The following is a 19,787-nucleotide window of genomic DNA, read 5'->3' on the forward strand; positions in this document are numbered from 1 at the left end:
GAGTATATGATGTGTGCTCTGCCTGATGTTACTTAGTTTAGAAACCATACAAACCATCTATAGATCAGGTGACATACACTCACTGAGCCCTTTATTAGGAACACCTGTACACCTACATATTCATGCGATTATCTAGTCAGCCAATCATATGGCAGCAGTGCAATGCATAAACTCATGCAGATGCGGGTCAGGAGCTTCAGTTAATGTTCACATCAATCATCAGAATGGGGAAAAAATTTTATCTCTGTGATTTCGCCCATGGCATGATTGTTGGTGCCAGACGGGCTGGTTTGAGTATATCTGTAACTGCTGATCTCCTGGGATTTTCACAGCCTCTAGAGTTTACTCAGAATGGTGCCAAAAACAAAAAACATCCAGTGAGTGGCAGTTCTGCAGATGGAAATGCCTTGTTGAAGAGAGAGGTCAACGGAGAATGGCTGGCCAGGGCTGCATTTCCCAAAAGCTTTGTAAGCTTAAATTGATCGTAGACACCATTGGCGCCTATAGTCTCTATGATTAACTTAAGCTTGTGATGCTTTTGGGAAATGCAGCCCATACTGTTTTGAGCTGACAGAAAGGCTACGGTAACTCAGATAACCACTCTGTACAATTGTAGTGAGCAGAATAGCATTTCAGAATGCACAACATGTTAAACCTTGAGGCGGATGTGCTACAACAGGAGAATACCATGTCGGGCACTTTATTAGGACCAAAGTGTTACTAATAAAGTGCTCAGTGACTGCATTATATCTAACTGTCAGTGTGTGTTTGATCTCACCATGTTGGAGTGAGCTTTCCTGGGCATCTCTTTACTGGAGTACAGGTAGAGGAACTTGTTCATCATTGAGGAGGCCAGTCTGTCTCGTATCTCCAGATCCTGCACTGAGAACACCTGTCTGGACACTGGCTGCTCCACCAAAACTCCTGCCTCTTGAGTCATCTGAGGATACACCTCATGCTGGAACCGCACCTGACAAAAGATCATAAATGTGTTTATTTTCATTCAATTAATTACTGTTATGGCTTGATTCCAGAAATCTTATATTGTGTTTGTGACATTTAAGCAGGCAGCTAAACATGCAATTCAAGCACTAAGACTACAGATTCCATTACAACTGCAGATTGTAAGATTTTGCATGAAAGGGAAGTGTTCTCAGACCTTACTGAGTTGAATCTCCATCAGAACATCAGGGTTTCTACCCCATCCTCCTCCAGCACGAGAACCTCTTCTAGCCTGTCTTACAGGAGTCTGTGATGGAGAGCTGTGAGGAGTGCACCTACAGACACACACACAAAAACATGCTCTCTGAGTAAACTCCCAGTTGTTACATGAGTGTGCTGCTTCATTTATATCAAGCATGACTTTGAATGTGCAGTGGCTCAACTCCAAACACGTACCCTCGACTGCGAGCTGGTGAGGAGGAGAGCACTCCACCACCAAAGTCCTTTCCTCCGTAGAGGTGCCACACAACAGAGATCTCTTTGACCAAGTATCTGACTTCAGGCATAGGGAAGTGAAGTGGCCCCCTGTTAGAGCTGCTGCCCTCCAGAGGAAGACTGAAGTGGTCCTCCTTCACTAGGACAGGTTCAGAGGTCAGTTTCTTTACCATGGGCTCCTCATCCTTCTCCTGAGAGACAGAACATATTAATCAAGTAAGATGTCAACACTTGAAAGCTGAATTGTGTAAATTTGTCAATGTTAAAATTCTTTCTCCTATCCCAGCTTAATATGCAGAAAAAAGGGGAATTTGGGGGAAAACTGTTTGAAAAACAGTCATTGTTTTTTTTTTATTCCATTTTGAGACACTAACAGCACAGAAAGTACAACTTCAGCATGATGGATATTATTTCCTAAACACAAGAAGAGCTAAATATTAAAGTAAAATGTGGGACAGTCCACCAAACTTTGTGCTTTTGATGCAAATTTAGTTAGTGAAATGATAGGAAAGAGTGGCTAAAGTTTTTAACAAGGTCACTGATCATTACAGTCAGTTTGTGCAGCTCATTTCAGCGCAGATTGTTTAATGAAGCTGTCACAATAACCCACAATCTGAAAGTAAGCATGTTAAGACCAAAGTAGACACGAACAATTAGCGTCTGCTTACAGCCGAATGCTCACCTTTCCAAGTATACTCCATTTGACTTATAGCTAGAACTGCTATGAGATACTGGACTATTTCTCTTCAAGAGTTTAGACCCATAAAGAAGTCATTATATTCCTTCAGACTCAAGTTATACAAATGCAGGTATCTACTGACCTCCTCACACATGCATTCTTGACGTGAACATCCACTGTTGTTGTTTCCAGCTTTGTCTCCTTTTGTATAGCGGCGTTACATCTTCTTCTATCACTTCTCCATGACAGCAATGGCTAAACTGTGAGTTCTGACACCTTGTGGACCCACTTATTAGTGCTAATAATTCCAGGTGCGTGCACATACTGCGAGTTCGGAGTATACTCGGTTAGAAAAATCGGGCCACACATGTTCAGTTCTGTACGCAGATGCCTAGTGTTTGCGTCTGACTGAAGTATACTTTGGGCTTTATTTTACATGCAAGTAGGTTTATATAGAAGTCTTAAAGGCACAGCTGTAAATAACTGCATATTTAATTTTAGAAGTCATGCAATGGTCATGAAAAACAAAATTTTGAATGATTGTGCTGCAAAAACCCTGAAATTGTAAGTTACATGATTAAAAAAAACACAATATGACCCCTTTAAAATGCACACTACTTGGAGGGTTAAAACAGCCTCTTTCAAAAGCCCCCAACTCCATAAGCAGAGATGAGCTCACCCCTATTCTGGAACCAGGCGTGTCCAGGATGCAGAAGTCATCAGAGTCTTGGGGCAGGGAGGGGACAGGAGGGGAGATGAGTGGGGAGTGCAGGGTGGGGTAGGTGGGACTCGGCTCCTGTCCCAGATTCCCGCTCTCATCAGGGAAGAGGAAGAGATCAGAACGGGGTTGGTCGTGGTCATGTGATTGATGTTCACTGACACCTATACCAGAGACAGACAAATTCAGTGCGAGACAGGTCAAGACTTGCTTTGAACATAAGAGGGAAACTAGATCATCATATTCATACCTGTTTGTTAAATACTACATTTCAAAATCAGGAGCATTAATAGGAGGCTGATCCTCTCTTTGCTGCTAAAACAGCATCCAATCTTCTGAGAAGACATTCCACTAGATGTAGAAACATTGGTGCATGGATTTGCTCCCATTCAGACACAAAAGCACCAGTGAGGTCAGGCACTGATATTGGCCGATGGGGCCTGTCTTACAGCAGCTGTTCCAATTCATCCCAAATGTGTTCAGTGGGGTTCAGGTCTACAATTTGAGCAGGCCAGTCAAGTTCTTCCACACCAGACTCATTAGAGCATTTTATTGGTGACATGCTATGACAGTGCCACATTGAGACACTGAGCTCTCTGGTACCTAGTTCTACTAAAAATCTTTGTCTAAGGAGATTGTTTGGATGTATGCTTGATCTAACGTAACTGTTAGTGATGGGTGTAGCTGAAATAGCCAAAAAAGCCAAACCACATGGGGTAGAACACATACTTTTGGCTTATCAGTGAAGTACAGCTTTAAAAATACAGTCCTGATTGAAAAATTCTGAAAAAAGCCTTCACAAACAACTTAGCAACAATAAAACAAAAAATGTGAGTCTGACCGTTCTGCTGCAGTGTATGGCTCTGCAGGCCATCTGTCTCTTCCATGGCATCACTCATGAGATCCTGAAGAATCTGCTGCTCTGCTTCAGGAAGTAAAGGAGTCTGAGCTGGTGGCCGACTCACTGCCTCAGTCTGGACAACATTAAACATGTTCATCACGAATCACTCACAAACAACAGCTCAATTAAAGGAATCACTAAAAAATGAAAAGTCAGTCATAAAAGTCAAAAAAATTTCCTGGTGCTGTTTTCTATAATGGGGACTGGGCCTGTCAAGGTCCAAAAATGACAACAACAAAAAAAAAAACACCACAAAAGTTGTCCATATGATTTGTGCCCTTTATTCCAAGTCTTCTGAAGCCATTCAATAGCTTTGTATGTGCTAGCTTAGCTTCTCTAAAAAATTTCCCTTTTCCACTGTAGCTCTCAAATCTCATTAAATTCAAATATGGTGCAGCAAGATGCGTTACGCAAAGAGATAATTTGACATTGTAACGTTTGACATCACAGATGTTTAACCTGGTACACCTTAAATTTAATTAAATGTGATTTGAGATTTGAAATCTACAAATGGAGGGAACGATTTTTAGCAAATAACTGTTTCACTGTTGTATGGCTTCAGAAGTCTTGGAATATACTGTAGTGCATGAAGTCTTATGAAGTACATTTATGGGGACAAAAGAAAGTAATATGGGTTTGGAACAAAATGAGGCTGTGTAAACTATGACAAAATGATGTTCATTTTTGGTTGAACTATCCCTTTAAGGCTTAATAACATTTAAACTACGGAAAAATCAGGCAGTGTTGGTTTTTAAATAATTACTTAATATTTTAAAATAAATTCTGTCAATGAATTTTAAGTATGTGTGAGATGATTGTATGTTTCATGGTAAACAATAGAACTGACCTTCACTCTGCGCTTAATGCTTCTGCTTTTGGGCTCCAGTCCAGAAGGGGGCATTAGGTCCCCATAGCTGGCAATGTACTGTATAAGGTTCATGAGAGCAGCACAGGAGTCAGAGCAGGTGCGAATGTGAATAACATCACTTGAGCAACGCAGTTCAAACCTTGGCTCTGTCTAAAGACACACAAAAATACAAACAGTGCTTTAATAGGGTGAAAAGTCTGTAAGACATTCTGTCAGAAGGCTGATCAGGGTTCAGTGAAAAAGATGGCCCGCAGCCAGTGTGATAGAGTTTAGGGCCATTTAACAGAATTGTCACTTTGTCACAAAATCGTACATTTGTTGATCGTGTACATGTTGTGTTCATTAGTTTTCTTAAGGGGTGGTCACACTACACTTCACGATCCATTCACTCCCATTCAGACACATCTAAGCATGGGAAACTGCAAAAGCAAGCTCATGCAGAAAAAATGTTGCAATTTGCTGTGTACAAAAGTTCAAGTTTGGTGAACTCTTACCAGCGAATCCGAGTAGACAGTATATTTTAAAATTTTTAATTTTACATTATTTGTGATGTATTCTTCACTAAAACCCAGAAGTCAGAATATTCTGGTCCATTGCGTTGTCCCCAAAAAATTTTGCATGCTCAAAGCCGAGTGACCGCTCCTTTATTATTAATTGTTTTCTCTTCATTTGGGGTCTATGGCACCCCTATGAACTGCTTATAAAAAGATGATTAAATTTGGCACACTGACAGGGGTGGGTATGAATTTGGGGTCTCTAGGACACAATCTATAGCACCACCACCAGTTCAAAAATTCACTTTTTTTTTGTGCATATCTTTTGAAACTTTTGGCCTAGAAACAAATTTATTTAATACAGAATTTAGATTTTCTATGTTATGGAAGTCACAGCAACGCAAATTTAGCGAGGTCGACGTTAAACAGGAAGTGAGGCTGTATCGCAGAAATGCTTTGTCCTATTGAAATGGAACTTGGTGTGCTTCATTAGGACCATAATCTGAGCGTACATGCAAAATTTGGTGACGACGCCACATATGGGTCAAGAAATGTCAAAAATTGCTATTTTTGCCCATAACTTTTGAACCATATGTTCTTAAATCATGAGGTTGGTGTCTATGTTGTCTATTCCGTGGGTCGTGAGGATTTCGGCAATACCTTTTTTTCCGACATCTGCCATATTGCCTCTATGCCATTTTGAATGTTATCAAAAAGTGATATATTTTTTGGATGCTCTGACGGATTTAAAAGAAAATTTGTTTGCATCAGTGTTGTCGACACCATGTTCTGAGGGTGCCTGAGTAGTTAGCTGCAGCGTCACCTACATTTAAAAAGATAACTAATCAACACTTTGGTGTGCTGACTCTAAACTTGGCATGTCTCTGCCATCAGTGAGACATGTCAACTGAGTGGTGCAGTGTGTAAATATCTGGACTATAGTTCCAAATGTTCCATCCCCACCTGGGAAAGTCTTACAGTTGAATTTCTATTGTACTGGAGGCCTTTGTATTGTATTCACTGAATCCCCAATCATTGCTGGTTGCAGGTATTCTTATTCTTCTTATTGTTTTTTCTCCCCAAAGGGAGTTTAAGGCAGCACTATGAACAGTATTTAGGAAAATGATTATATTTGGCACACTGATAGGGGTGAGTATGAATAGCTGCTTGACCAAGTTCGTGGTCTCTTGGCCAAACTCCATAGTGCCCCCACCAGTTCAAAAATTCACTATGATGTTGCATACAACTTTTGAACTGTTTAGTCTAAAAGAAAGTTCTTGCTTCCTCTGATTACTCTCCTACGGTGATTGTAATGTTCCCCTTACATTAAAACTCTGCCTATTATGGTGACCGTGGTACTGGATTGTGAGGTTAATTGCATTTTTTTAGCTACTCCTTCCAAACAGAGCCGCACAGAAATTACTGAACAGAATTTTTTATTTTCATCTTTGCCTAAAAGTTATGCCAATACAAAGTTTACTGTAGTGACTGCTGTGCTGACTCCCAGCTTGGCATGTCCCTTTGGTGGCTGTCAACCTTGTGGCAATGTGATGCAGTAGATAGTGTGAAGTAACATGGAACTGAAAGCTGCAGGTTTGATTCTGCCCTGGGGCGACTTGTGAAGTAGTGTGGATTTGCTTTGCATGTCATGTTCAGTCTATGTGTTCTTTGTGTTGTGTTTAGTGTGGTGCAAATATTGCCATTTCGGTGCTTGGTCCCGTAGTTGTTGCCTGCAGCTATATTTTCCATCTAATTTTGCAAATTAAAAACCTACTATTTTTGTTTGTTTGTTTGTAATGAAAACTTTTATACTTAATATTTAATTAAATATATATACAGCTCTGAAATAAAATTAAATGTTGCATCTTTTTTGTTATTTTGACCAGTTGTCATTTCTGCAAATAAATGCCCTAAATGACAATATTTTTATTTGGAATTTGGAAGAAATGTTGTCAGTACTTTATAGAATAAAACAAAAATGTTCATTTTACTCAAACACATACCTATAAATAGTAAGTCCAGAGAAACTGATAATTTTGCAGTGGTCTCTTAATTTTTCCAGAGCTGTATATATATATATATATATATATATATATATATATATATATATATATATATATACACACATACACACACACACACACACACACACACACACACTGTATATATTTTCAGACACATACAAAAATACATGTAAGTGTTGGGGCCAGTGAAAATGTTGGCAGGGCAAGTATAAATCTGTATCTGAACTACAGCGGAAAACTGTTGAGACCTGTAGTCAACTCTAGAGTGTCCTATTCCATGCTGTCTTTTTTATCAAAGTACTTTCATACCATTTTGCCGTCTGTTCCTGGTTTGACTGCAGTGATTCTCAATTCTAGAGTCCCCATATCAACAACCTGTACATAGTCTGAACATCAAGACACAAAAACAAGACAATAAGACCAGTGTCATTGACAGCCAGACATGTTCTGATATAGCACTGATGTGTATGATTCCTCACCTCGAGCCAGATTAACAGACAAAGCATTCTTGTCAGATAAAAACAATGCAGCCTCATCTAAAATGATTCTACAGAGGAAGAAAGTATGAGCAAATACAATAAAATAACCAGGTAAGCATTCAATAATAGAAACAGGAAATGACTGGTGCTGATGTTGAGATAATCTGAACTTTACCTGAGAGTGGAGGAAGAGTGATCTAAAGACACACTGCTGGAGATGCTGAAGGTCTCCACTGTCAGCAGAGATCTCACAGGTAAATATAATGGTCTATAGAGAGAAAACCACAGCTAAGTATATTCCAAAGCATTCTTTTTCACAATAAACACTGATCTGTGCAGACTACAGGAAAGACTGAACAGAACAAAGGAAAACTAACACTTTTGTGTTCCACGGACAGAAAAAAAAGTCATACAGGTTTGGAAAAAATGTGGGGGTGAGAAAAGTATGACAGAATTTAAATTTTTGGGTGAACTATCCCTAAATACAAAATGTAAAACACCGTAAAAATCTAATCTAAACAATCAAGGCACATTTTCCACTACAAGTTCTTCCTAAATAAACACAAAAATGAAGGATAATTAATCTATATGTGCCAATTTAACAATACATTGCATTAAACACCAATATTTACCTACCTTAATACATGTAAAATGCTGACTCCAAAAACAGCCATTAAAAAAACTTAACTGGCCTGATAAAAAGCGCACTGAGGTATTGTTATATTGCTTAATTTCATACATTTATGGGTAAATGCATCACCTGTAATCGAGGGAGCAGCTCCACAGGTGGAGATGGAGGGTGGAGACAGATGATGGGGGGGTGTAACCAAGCACTGGCTCATCTGACACATTTAAAAAGTCAACTATCTACAGTGGAAAGAAGACCAATAATGTTAAGCACAGAGACATTTACTGAAACAAAGTCAGTTTTGCTCTATTTATTAACTAAATGACAACTCAATCATGTGGTTTCATAACTTGACTGATCTTACTTTCTTAATTTTGAGAGCACATACTGTAGGACCTTTTATTTCCGATCATTTGCATGAGGTCTTATTTCATTACCTGGCCGTACCAGCCCAGACTTGAAGGCACCACTCTGTGCTGCAGTGTAACTCCCCTCATGCCAGTGGCAATAAGAAACTCCTGAGAACACAGCAACACATCACAATATCTCAGCAACAATTTCAACTAAACAAACAGAACAGTTTTAAGAAAACACTGAAAAAGACGTTCAAGAAATAAAAAAAAAACGGGACACAGAGCTTGCTGAGGGCTGTAGTAAGCCATAATTAAAGATAAAATGCAGTCCAGAGGTGTACTTCTTCCAAACTGATGGAACTCAGCAACATCAACTTACTTTGGGCTAAATCAGGAACAAAGTAAACAGCTCAACTGGATTTGGGTGTAATATTCTGCATACAGTTGATGTGGCTCACCTTGACATTGCGATCAGTGTTATGGGAGGAGATTTTAACAGCGACAGACAGCATGCTGTGGGGCTCTAAACTGAGCCCTTCAGAGGGAGACACACTCTCTGGGGCAGATTCAGAAGCATACATCACAGGCTCCAGCCAATGAGGGCGCGTCCTGCAGGGCAGATCAACACTCCACTCAGGTGCATCTCCATCCACTGTACCTGTTTAATTCAGAAACAATTACATCACTCACATTTTGTAACTACATTAGCCTAAGCACATACTTGTCTATACTGTATGAACAGTATAGCTGAGGATGCCTGTGTTTTTGGTTACCATGGTGATAGAGGAAGGCCTGAGATGTGTGGAAACAGATGTAATGCTGATCTTTGTAGCCCTCGTGCTGCGTCACGCCAAACAGCGTTCCGTTTTTTACTTCCATCCAGAACTCTCCATGTTTGTTTTGTAACACACTCTGATCCTCCTGCTGGTAAAACACAGGATTTACTCAAGAATGTGCTGCAACCAAACATGCTACATACTACTATACATACTATACCACAGTGTAGGTGGGTGAATCTCATAAAGCCTGTCAAAAACATGTATTTTGCATAGAGAAAGCGAAGCGAAGATTTAATTATTTAAATCTATGTTAATATTATTTACATTGTGACATTATTTTCAGGACAAACAATGTTTCTATTATTGCATTACAGTAATGAAAATCATTCTGTACAACAAATAATAACATGGTTAAATAATCGATAAATTGTCATGAAAATAATGTCACAATGCCACAAATATTAATGGTCCTGAAAAAAGGTTTATTTATTTTTTATACAAAAAAAAAAAAACTTTCAACCTTGAATTGAAATGCGAACCATACATATTCTTGAAAGGCTTTGAAATTCACCCAGGCACTCATTATATTCATGACCATGTATTCATTATGCATGTAATGGCTATATATCAAATCACTATCTTGGTGCTATTAAAGCAGGTGTAATACCTTAAGCTGTGTGTTTATAGTCAGCAGGCCGTGGTTCACAGACAGCATGACAGAAAAGTGGCTCTGTGAGTTCTTGGGCTGAATCTTACTCCTCTTCTTCTTCCTCCTGTTCCTGTAGCCCAGTTCAGCAGGAGTGTAATACTGCAGGATCTCCTCCTCAGAACCACTCTCCTCCTCTAAACACACACAGACACACACACACACACACACGCATGAAGAAAGACCATGCTACAGGTAGAGTATGTTAGATGATATCAATCTTGAGACTGAGAATATTTCTCTAGGTGCAAGCAATAAGATCCAAAGTATTGCTAATTATGCAAAGGAAAAGTTAACCCAAAAATGAAAATTCTCTTATTATTACTCACCATCATGTTGTTCCAAACCTGTATGACTTTCTACTTTGAAAAGGGGAAATGTTTTCCATGTAATGAAAAATAATGAGGATCTGGGCTAAGTTCCAAAATGACAAAAAAAGCACCATAAATGTATCATAATAGTCCAGATGATTTGTGTGCTTTATTCAAAGTCTTCTGAAGCCATTTGATAGATTTGTTGAGGAACAGACATTCGTTATCCAGTAAAAATCTTGCGAGTGAGATATGAGAGCTACAGTGGAAGGGAATTATAGCGAATAATGACTTAAATTTCAGTCTGATCCTCCTACAAAGCTATTGAATGGCTTTAGAAGACTTGCAGTATAACGCATGAGGTGTATGGACTACTTGTATGGTTCTTTTTTTAGTTATTTTGAAGCTTTGTAAAGTGGCCAGTACATTCTTGAATATTTCTCCTTTTGTGTTCCACAGAAGAAAGAAAGTCATGAGTTTGGATCATGAGAATTTAATTATCAACATAGAATTATCATTTTTAATGGAACTATTCATCTGAAGTGTGATCAGAAGGGGAGTTGTGATTTACCCTCAGGGCCAGTAGATCTGAACTGACCGAAGCTGTCTTTACTGTAGGTGTTGATGAGCTGACTGGCTACAGAAAGGCCCACACCATATGGTATGTTCTCCACCGTCTCAACTGGAGATGGAGCAGTGGGCTCCCACAGCAGCAGGTCATTATTAATTCTGTAAGAGCAAAAACAAAAAGATGATACAATGCGAAAATGTAGTTGATGCAGATTTACAAAAAAAAAAAAAAAAGATGCAAATAACACAAGCTTATTTGACATGCACTCATGAGCACTTTAATAGGAACACCTGCACACCTATTTATTCATGCGATTATTTAATCAGTCAATCATGTGGCAGCAGTGCAATGCATAAAATCATGCAGATATGGGTCAGGAGCTTCAGTTAATGTTCACATCAACCATTAGAATGGGGAAAAACGTGATCTCAATGATTTCAACCTTGGCATGATTGTTGGTGCCAGACGGGCTGGTTTGAGTATTTCTGTAACTGCTGATCTCCTGGGATTTTCACACACAACTCTAGAGGTTACTCAGAATTGTGCCAAAAATAAAAAACACCCAGTGAGCATCAGTTCTGCGATCAGAAATGCCATGTTGATGAGAGAGGTCAACGGAGAATGTCCAGACTGGTTCGAGCTGACAGAAATGCTACGGTAACTCAGATAACCACTCTGTGTAATTTTAGTGAGCAGAATAGCATCTCAGAATACACAACACGTCGTATCTTGAGGCAGATGGGCTACAACAGCAGAAGACCACGTCAGGCACTTTATTAGGACCAAGTGCTCAGTGAGTGTTTTGATCTAATTAAATTCCCCCGTTTTTTTCAGGTACCAGTAATTGTGTTACCTGTTGTGTAGTTTCTCATAAAAGGCTTTATTGGGCAAAGAGAGCTGTACATTGGGGAAAAACAGCTCCAGGATGTAGCGGGAGTTGCTCATGGTTTTCTCCTGGAATTCAGTCATCTCCACCACATCTCCTGGGATAACCATCTGAGGCACAATAAATACACGATGGTTATAAATCGCAACTTTACATGAAACCATTCACTGATTTGTAAAGTGGGATTCAAGAGTCCACACTAAAAAACTGGGATTTAAAATTTAACTTAAAACAGGAAATAAACAAAGTAATAGGATATTGAAAAATGCAACAAAGAAACGTTATGACTGATAAATCAGAAATATTTACTATTCTTCACTGTTTCTAGGTCACTAATCAAAGAAGCTAATTTGTGACATCAACCATGTTAACTCTGTACGATAGGTCAAATTTCCTTGCTTCAACTGAATAACACATGATGTTCTTAGGAACATTCTCAGATCATGCTGGGATACACGGATCATCAGGTATTTCCAAAAACTTGTGGAGCCCATGCCAGTTTCAGTGCATACTGTCAATACAGCAAAAAGAGGATTGCTGATATAATTTATAAAGCCAAAAAAAAAAAAAAAAAGCAAAATACAAGCATTTTCACAAGCTTTTTGAGCCCCACTGTTTGTTATATCAATTTCCCTCAAAAAAGATTCCATTTTAGAGAAAAAAAAAAAAAAAAGTCTTGACAGTACCTCCTCGTTCTCATACATGACACGTCGTGAAGAGAAAGGTGAGGGCTCAGATTTCCCAAAATCACACACATCCTTCAGGGAGTGGGCTGCTCCTTCCTCCTCTTCTTCTTCCTCCTGTGAGTGACCGTCCACATCTTCCTCCTCTTCCTGAGTTGTTATACGCTCTAGGATGGAGTGCACGGTCATGGGGTTCACCTTCAGTACCACTCTGAATAGGGAGAGAGCAAGAAATGCTTTGGTCCACAAAACAGCCCAAAAATACTTTGAAAACATCAATTAGAGAGCTCAGCATACCTGGGCCAGTCAAATTTGCCACAGTCAGAAGATGTCATGTCCTCCTCCATGGTGTTAGCTACTCGTAAGAACCTGGCTGCTGAGTGTTCTTTGTCTTTTTGGAATGACCCTGGTGTAGCAAATAAAATCACAGCATGGTTGAAATGTGCTTTACAAAAATGTGAATGTTGTTTTGAGGTGCATTCATATTTTAGTGGTTTATGCTGCATTTGTCAATATGGCAGTTCCCTTGAAAGCGAAAATCATTAGTGGTGGAATCTTTAGTGTTGCTTGCTAAGGCAATACAAACTGAAGGAGTATTATATCTGTTGCTGCCATTGTAACAATCTTTATATTTGTGTGTTTTAAGAACCATTTGTATACTGGTAGTCCAATGTCTTTTCCTTCTCTCTTTAAATTCTTGTTTTGCGTTTGAAACTGTGTTGTGTGAACATAACATTTTTGAGAAGCATATCCTCTGCGTCTCTGAAAAATTAGATACGGTTTATTCTTTTTTAGAAAATAGGAAGTGAAGTTTAGATATATTTAAGTCTCTTTACACCTGTATGTGGAGGATGACTGCAGAAATGTGTTAAATAAAATAATCTACCAGTTTCATAGCCACTCTCCAAACATAATAATTTAAAAGGGACTGCACCCACTAGTCAGTGTTTAACAATTAGTTTTGCCAGTGTAGCTGTGACATTAGTTTAGGAATTATGTGCAGAGTTTGGTGTTACAAAAAAAAGACTAATCCACTACAAATTACTAACTATTTCTCTAAAATCAGAATTAGATTACTTTCCTGATTACTTCATCGAAAAAGTAATTACATTACTAATTACATTTAAGTTACTTTCTAAAACACTCAATTTTTTGTTTTTCTGCTCTATAAATTCAAAATAATGTCTACATTTTCTCCTTGTTTATTGTCGTACAAACTTTAGCTGTAACAGAAATGCAAACAGACATAGACATAAACATATTAATTCACATTTGAATTGTATTATATATAAATAATATTTCTGAAATATTTGTAACCCAAGTAATGTACTTAAAAGTAATTATCTTCATTGAAAGTCAGTAACTGTAATCTGATTACAAATTGTTTTTTTTTTTGTTTTTTTACATGTAATGTATTACACTACTTTTTTGTGTCTAAAAGTAATTCGATAAAAGTAACTTAATTTGTAATCCGATTACACCCAACACTGATTACGTGAAAGTGAGAGTAAAGTGAACCCAGAGCACTCTCCATCTGGGATGATCTGTTAATTTAAAGTGTTCAAATATGAGCCAAAAATACTCTGAAACTACTCAAGTGTCTGCCAGAGGCTTACAGAAACCCTAAGTGAGCTAGACATGACTGTTTTTGCACTTTATGACAATGAAAGGCACATTAATGAGGCTATGGAGATATGTACGCTTTTGTATCTCAGGTGCACGGACATTTTCTCTACTCACACACACTCCCTCAATGCAACTGCATGGTAAGTAATTTTCATAGGTTAAACACTGATCCGGCAGCTAGTTGATACTTTTCTGGATGACTATTCAACTAGTAAAAATTAGTAGTCGTGCAAGCTCTACAGAAAAATAACAAAATACATCAAATCTAACAGAAGAAATATTTGTGTTTGGATTATATGTGTATGTGCCAATAAGTTAGTACCACTGAGCTCTTTAAATGTGAGCTCCATCTTTGTCTGCTCTGATGAGTTTCCTCCAGTGAACTCTGTCTTGAGCTCCAAATCCTCCAGTTCCAGGCACAGCAGCTCTTTTTGCAGGGATTTCTTAAACCAAGGGCCCCTCTCCTGATCAGAGCGCAGGTCCGGGATCGGAAAGCGCACCACCAGCACCAGCAGGGGGGCGTTTATCGACACAGACACATGGCAGTGCGCTGGGGTTCGGTTATCATCCAGGAAGACCTCTGCAAAGGCCTTGTGCTTTTGAGGAAAACACAGAAGACACACAATCACAATAAGGCTTTGTTTAAATTGCACAGAAATCTTGTCATTTGTAAGTGATGAAATCTGATCCACTTGTTCAGACAAAGTAGTTAATATCCATTCAATCTACATTAGTTGCTGCTATGGTTATGAAGTAAGCATCAGCACGATGACTTTCCCACACAATAACTCAGAATAGCTGGCAGTGTGGAAAGAGAGGATTTAAACAGGAAATTTTTGCCTCATTGTTTATTTTATCTCACTGCTATGCCGAACTCTCGAGGCGCATGAGAGAACAAAGGCATCAGAAGAATCACTGTATTATATATTCATATACAGTACATACACTGTTTCAAAACCACTCACTCGTTCACTATTTATAACATAGTAAATGTCACATAGTTGGCTATATGAAGAAAGATTGAACGAAAATTATTCGGGCAGTTACAGACAATATTGCACATTCCCAAAAAATCTGATTTTGCATTCTGTCTGAATAAAGGCTAAGATACAAAGTGTAAAGAAACTAAAATGAAACACAATGAGAAGAAATGTTTCTCACCAGACTGACATGCTTATTGTAGGATGTGTACATATGGGATGCCATCATCTCCGTGGTAACCAGTTTCTGGGGCTGGAGAAGAGAGTTAAGTCTGTCCACGATGCTGACGTCACACTCTGAGCGCACTTTACCCAAGTTCACCTGCAACTCTGCCTTACGAGGTACAGTGCTCAGACGTACCTGCCCACCCTAATGAAAAAGTGTTTTCGTTTGACCATGTTTGATGTCTGTATGTTACAATATTTGCAATTAGATTATAAAAACTGTACAGCACGGTTACAATGAATATACTATAATGAACTTGTGAAACATCACGAGACCTGTCCAGTCAAGGACAAGGTCATGTGGTCATTTACTTTAGTAAGAGGAAGTAATAGTGCTGCATGATTAATAGAATTTAAATTAAAACACGTAATGTGTGTGAGCCAGCTGCATGCCATATTCTTTATGTAGGCTCCACCTCCAACACAATGCTGTAATCATCACTTTTCAGGATTAGTTCATCGTAATCTTGATTATTTATTCAATTAATTGTGCAGCCCTAGGAAGAACTCTAATCGTACAATGCGACACTTTCAAAAGAGTTTGTTTGCATATTTTATTTGTTTACCTGCGGGCCTCTGCGTTCTGTTAGTTTGTAGAGTAGATGAAGGCAAGTGGGAGGGGGAGACTCATTACTGGCTGGGATGTCAAACGTAAGAAGCTAATGTTGGACACAGAAGACACAAATCATTACCATTATGTCCCATAAGAGAACTGTTATATCTACAGTATGTAAGGTTTATCTGTGTTTGTCAACACTAATGGAATGGCTCTGTGTGTGTACCTCTGTGTACTCAGCTCCATTCTGTGTAGTGTGGCTGTCAGTAGAGTACAGACATTCCAACAGCTCCACCTGACTCAGCGAGAGATCTGTGTTGAGCATCCGTACACTGGATCCTTTGCAGTGCTCATATGTCACCTTTAATCCCTGACCTATGAACCTATAAAGTAAGGAAATGCATTTATAATTTAAGGGGCCTTCAATGGTACCTTAAAACCACTACTCTACAGAACATAAATACAGGGGCATGGATATGGAGACCCACAAGGCTCCGTCTTAGGTCTGTTCTTGTTCTTTTTTTAGATTTTGCTCCCAAATAGATGATTAAATTATATTATTAGGATCGAGGGCATTAACTTTTATTGCTGTGCTGATGACACAGCTTTATTTTTCCTTCAGGCAAGATAAAACTTCCCTCATATTTATTTAGCTCTACCCTGTGCCAGCAAATAAACATCTAACATCTAAGGGAATTAGATGTAACAGAGATCTAAGGTAGTCACATGTACCACTTTTGCCTTTGGCTTGCTCACTGGGTGCATTATATTTTTCTACTGATATACCGAAATTAAAATTCTTGGCTGAATCTGGACACACTGGATCAAAAACCAAAACCAAAAATAATAATTTAAATTAAACAAATTCTAAATGGTAAATCATCTCTTTGAGAGTACAAGTCAATTCTCACCAGTTGCATTAAAAACTGCTGTTTAATATTGACAAAATGCATTGAAAATTTTAACAGATAAAATGCTGAGAGAACCTTGCTGCTAAATCAGTTATGTTGTATATTCAAAACAGATGAGCATATTAAAGATAGATAATATGTTTTCATTGTAATTTATTAATGTTATATTATTAATATTAGTATTATGTATATTGTTATATACTTAATAAAATTGACTGATTCACATGGCAGAGAAAATACCTCAGATCAGAGTTGTCAAGTCCGTTTATAATACGTGACTTTGGGCTGCTTATTCGCTTGAAAAAAAAAAATCACAGGTCGCGGGTTGCGGTTTTTTGGGCTCGTTTTAAAAAAAGAATATGTCTGCTTGTTAGGAAAATCTGCCAAGCGACTTCATTTTTTTACATTTATGGTCGCTGTTTTCTCCAATGCATTGACTGACACTGTCTGCTCACAGCCTCGCAATAATATCAGTGCTGTAATGTAATTCGCCCTACACAAATCCCCACATGGACCTATCCCTCCCACTCATTGGAGAAAAATCACGTTGTATCCAAGCAGCATGCATAAACTGCCATATCCTTTCTTCTATAGCTTCAAGACTTTATGCCCTGTCACTACAATACTGTTTTCTGCATATTTCATTTTATTCTGGAAAGAAGCCGTTCATTCAGGTACGAGTAAACCGTCTGATAACGTTTAACCACTGATCAGACTTCACTTGTTTTTAATGTAGGCAATGTTTTAACTGTGCCAAACATTAACACAGTGTAGTTTGACATATATATGGGTATATCTTGTTTACTTGCTACTATATGTCTAAAACAAACTTTTTAGACATATAGTAGGAAAATGAATGGGGAAATTAATGTCGGAAATTAATGGGGACTAGGGGCAAAAATGCCACTGAAATTGACAAAAATATCCCTGAAATTCAAAATATGTGGACAAAAATTGCCCATGCAATGAGTTCCCGTGTTTTATTAATAATATCTGATATAGTTACAATTACATACATTGCGATCTTCTTTTGACTTTTCACTGAATATTATTATTTTTTCCCCCGCTGCCTGGTTCCTCGCACCATCACGTGCACATATGGGCTCTTTGGTTCTATCAATCTGCATCAGTTCAGTATCGTACTCCCACATTAAATTCCATAACCGTTTGCCCCTCTTGTTCAAAATAAACTGTCCTAGCGGGTAACACTCTCTCTTACGGTGCTGTATTTCTCTGCCCTGTGCTGCTGTTTATTTGTCTGAAAAGCCTCACCCGCTAGAGGCCAAAAGTGTGCAAGGGATGGATGTTATATAAAGAAGGTGTGAAACATAATGTAACCAAATGCTACATTTTACTTAATAATAACATTTTAATATGTTAAATAACCATAATGTTAATTAAGACTTTATTATTACAACTGTAATACAATAATACATATACAGAACAACCACTTTTAGTGTTTGAATCAATCATATCTCTCATTAAACACTGTGTGAAATGTTTATTTTTGCCTTATTTTATTCAGCTGACATGTAGGAGTTGATAACAGTTTGCTTAATAATCTCATTCCATATCTGGATAATTGCTGCAATATCATAGAGGATAAATTTCCTCCTCTGTGATATTGCTTTATATTAGTTTTGTACAGTATGTTAACTTAATAGTCAAAATACTCGGACATACATGAATGAGATTAAACCTGAAATATGAATGTGCTTCGGTCACAATGTACATTATGTAGTTTAGAGACGATTTAGAGACATTTAGAATGTTACAAATAGCGATTTCTATTTAAATAAATGTTGTATTCTTCAAATGTTATGTTTGTCCAAGAATCCTCTTGCAGCAATGCAGGTCTTTGGCAATTAGAAGCTGCTAGTTTAGGACTTTTGAGGAGTCCGTTTCTCAAACTAGAGACTGTGATTTACTTGTCTTTTTGTTGTGCATCTGGGCCATCCACTTCACTCTCTATCCTGGTATGAGATTCTTTTATCAATACCGTAATGCATGGAATAGCCTTCATCTCTCTAAAACAATAGACTTTAGGAGAAATTTGTTTCTTTTTGCCTATTTTTAAAACCAAAATTTGACTTGCAAGTGTAAAGCAACTTGTAAGAACTCAATACCTCAACAAATGGGGAAAAAACCCCACTGTACTGTGATTTCTGCATTGTTGCGCAACCATTTTCAATTATTCTTATAATAAGAACATTTTCTTGAGTATTAAATTAGCACTTTAGAATGCTTTTGGATGCATTATTAGTACTTTTACTTAAGTAAAAAAAATCAGTACTCTTTCCACCACTACATAACGGGCTATAATAATATTGGGTTTGTTTTGGGCTTGTTTTTGAAGCTGCGGTTGCTTATTTGTCTTGCGAGAGTTGGCAACACTGCCTCGGATACATACATCAGATGAAGCTCTAGAAAGATGAGATATGTAAAGGGTGCATAAGTCTGTTTTAAGCGTTTCTCTTCACTCTATAGATGTTTTTATTACACAAAGCATTTTTGCAATTTCTGCATTTCTTACTGTATTATGAGGGAGTGCCACAATGTGACGAGACAAAATGTGATCTCTCCAACATTGCGCGCTTGCGATGAAGACAGCTTTGTTGATTATAAACAGGAGCAATAGTTTTATCGCATCGTTCGCTTATGGAGACATGGTACAACACCATTCGCATGTCCAAATAACAGGTTTATACACATTTATATATGTAAAATCTAAAGTTCAGTAAATAAGCACTTCCCCACTGCTCGCACTCACAAGCTGCTGAACGCTGCACCACGAGTGAAGGCGGAAAACCACAGAAGCACGGAAAAGCTCTTTATTAATGTGGTTATAACCAAGAGTCACTTCTGGGGATTTCTCCGCAATAGTTACACCACACTCACACACACACACACACGTGTGTATACACGCTTAACATCATTATAACTGTCAACAGCAAAAATAACATTTTATGCCA

At 38.2% G+C, this 19,787-nt stretch overlaps 1 protein-coding gene across 2 annotated transcripts in view; it reads right to left on the reverse strand.

The window, feature by feature from the left end:
• Positions 1-19,787, reverse strand: part of LOC127454853 (autophagy-related protein 2 homolog B-like) — a 47,018-nt gene that overhangs the window by 11,022 nt on the left and 16,209 nt on the right. Inside the window, exons 13-34 of one of the 2 annotated variants that reach the window (XM_051722322.1) lie at positions 16,131-16,287; positions 15,915-16,007; positions 15,314-15,493; positions 14,466-14,739; positions 12,815-12,923; positions 12,521-12,728; positions 11,802-11,944; positions 10,949-11,106; positions 10,028-10,203; positions 9,355-9,505; positions 9,040-9,239; positions 8,666-8,746; positions 8,361-8,467; positions 7,776-7,868; positions 7,601-7,668; positions 7,431-7,507; positions 4,583-4,753; positions 3,676-3,808; positions 2,796-2,998; positions 1,399-1,628; positions 1,160-1,277; positions 779-970 (exon numbers count right to left, since the gene is read on the reverse strand). In XM_051722322.1, coding sequence (XP_051578282.1) covers positions 779-970; positions 1,160-1,277; positions 1,399-1,628; positions 2,796-2,998; positions 3,676-3,808; positions 4,583-4,753; positions 7,431-7,507; positions 7,601-7,668; positions 7,776-7,868; positions 8,361-8,467; positions 8,666-8,746; positions 9,040-9,239; positions 9,355-9,505; positions 10,028-10,203; positions 10,949-11,106; positions 11,802-11,944; positions 12,521-12,728; positions 12,815-12,923; positions 14,466-14,739; positions 15,314-15,493; positions 15,915-16,007; positions 16,131-16,287 — 3,322 coding nt within the window. Of the gene's footprint in view, positions 1-778; positions 971-1,159; positions 1,278-1,398; positions 1,629-2,795; positions 2,999-3,675; positions 3,809-4,582; positions 4,754-7,430; positions 7,508-7,600; positions 7,669-7,775; positions 7,869-8,360; positions 8,468-8,665; positions 8,747-9,039; positions 9,240-9,354; positions 9,506-10,027; positions 10,204-10,948; positions 11,107-11,801; positions 11,945-12,520; positions 12,729-12,814; positions 12,924-14,465; positions 14,740-15,304; positions 15,494-15,914; positions 16,008-16,130; positions 16,288-19,787 lie in introns of both variants that reach the window. The other variant, XM_051722321.1, reaches the window with a different exon arrangement.

The sequence above is a fragment of the Myxocyprinus asiaticus genome, chromosome 17, assembly GCF_019703515.2.
Source record: "Myxocyprinus asiaticus isolate MX2 ecotype Aquarium Trade chromosome 17, UBuf_Myxa_2, whole genome shotgun sequence".
Classification (NCBI taxonomy): Eukaryota; Metazoa; Chordata; class Actinopteri; order Cypriniformes; family Catostomidae; genus Myxocyprinus; species Myxocyprinus asiaticus.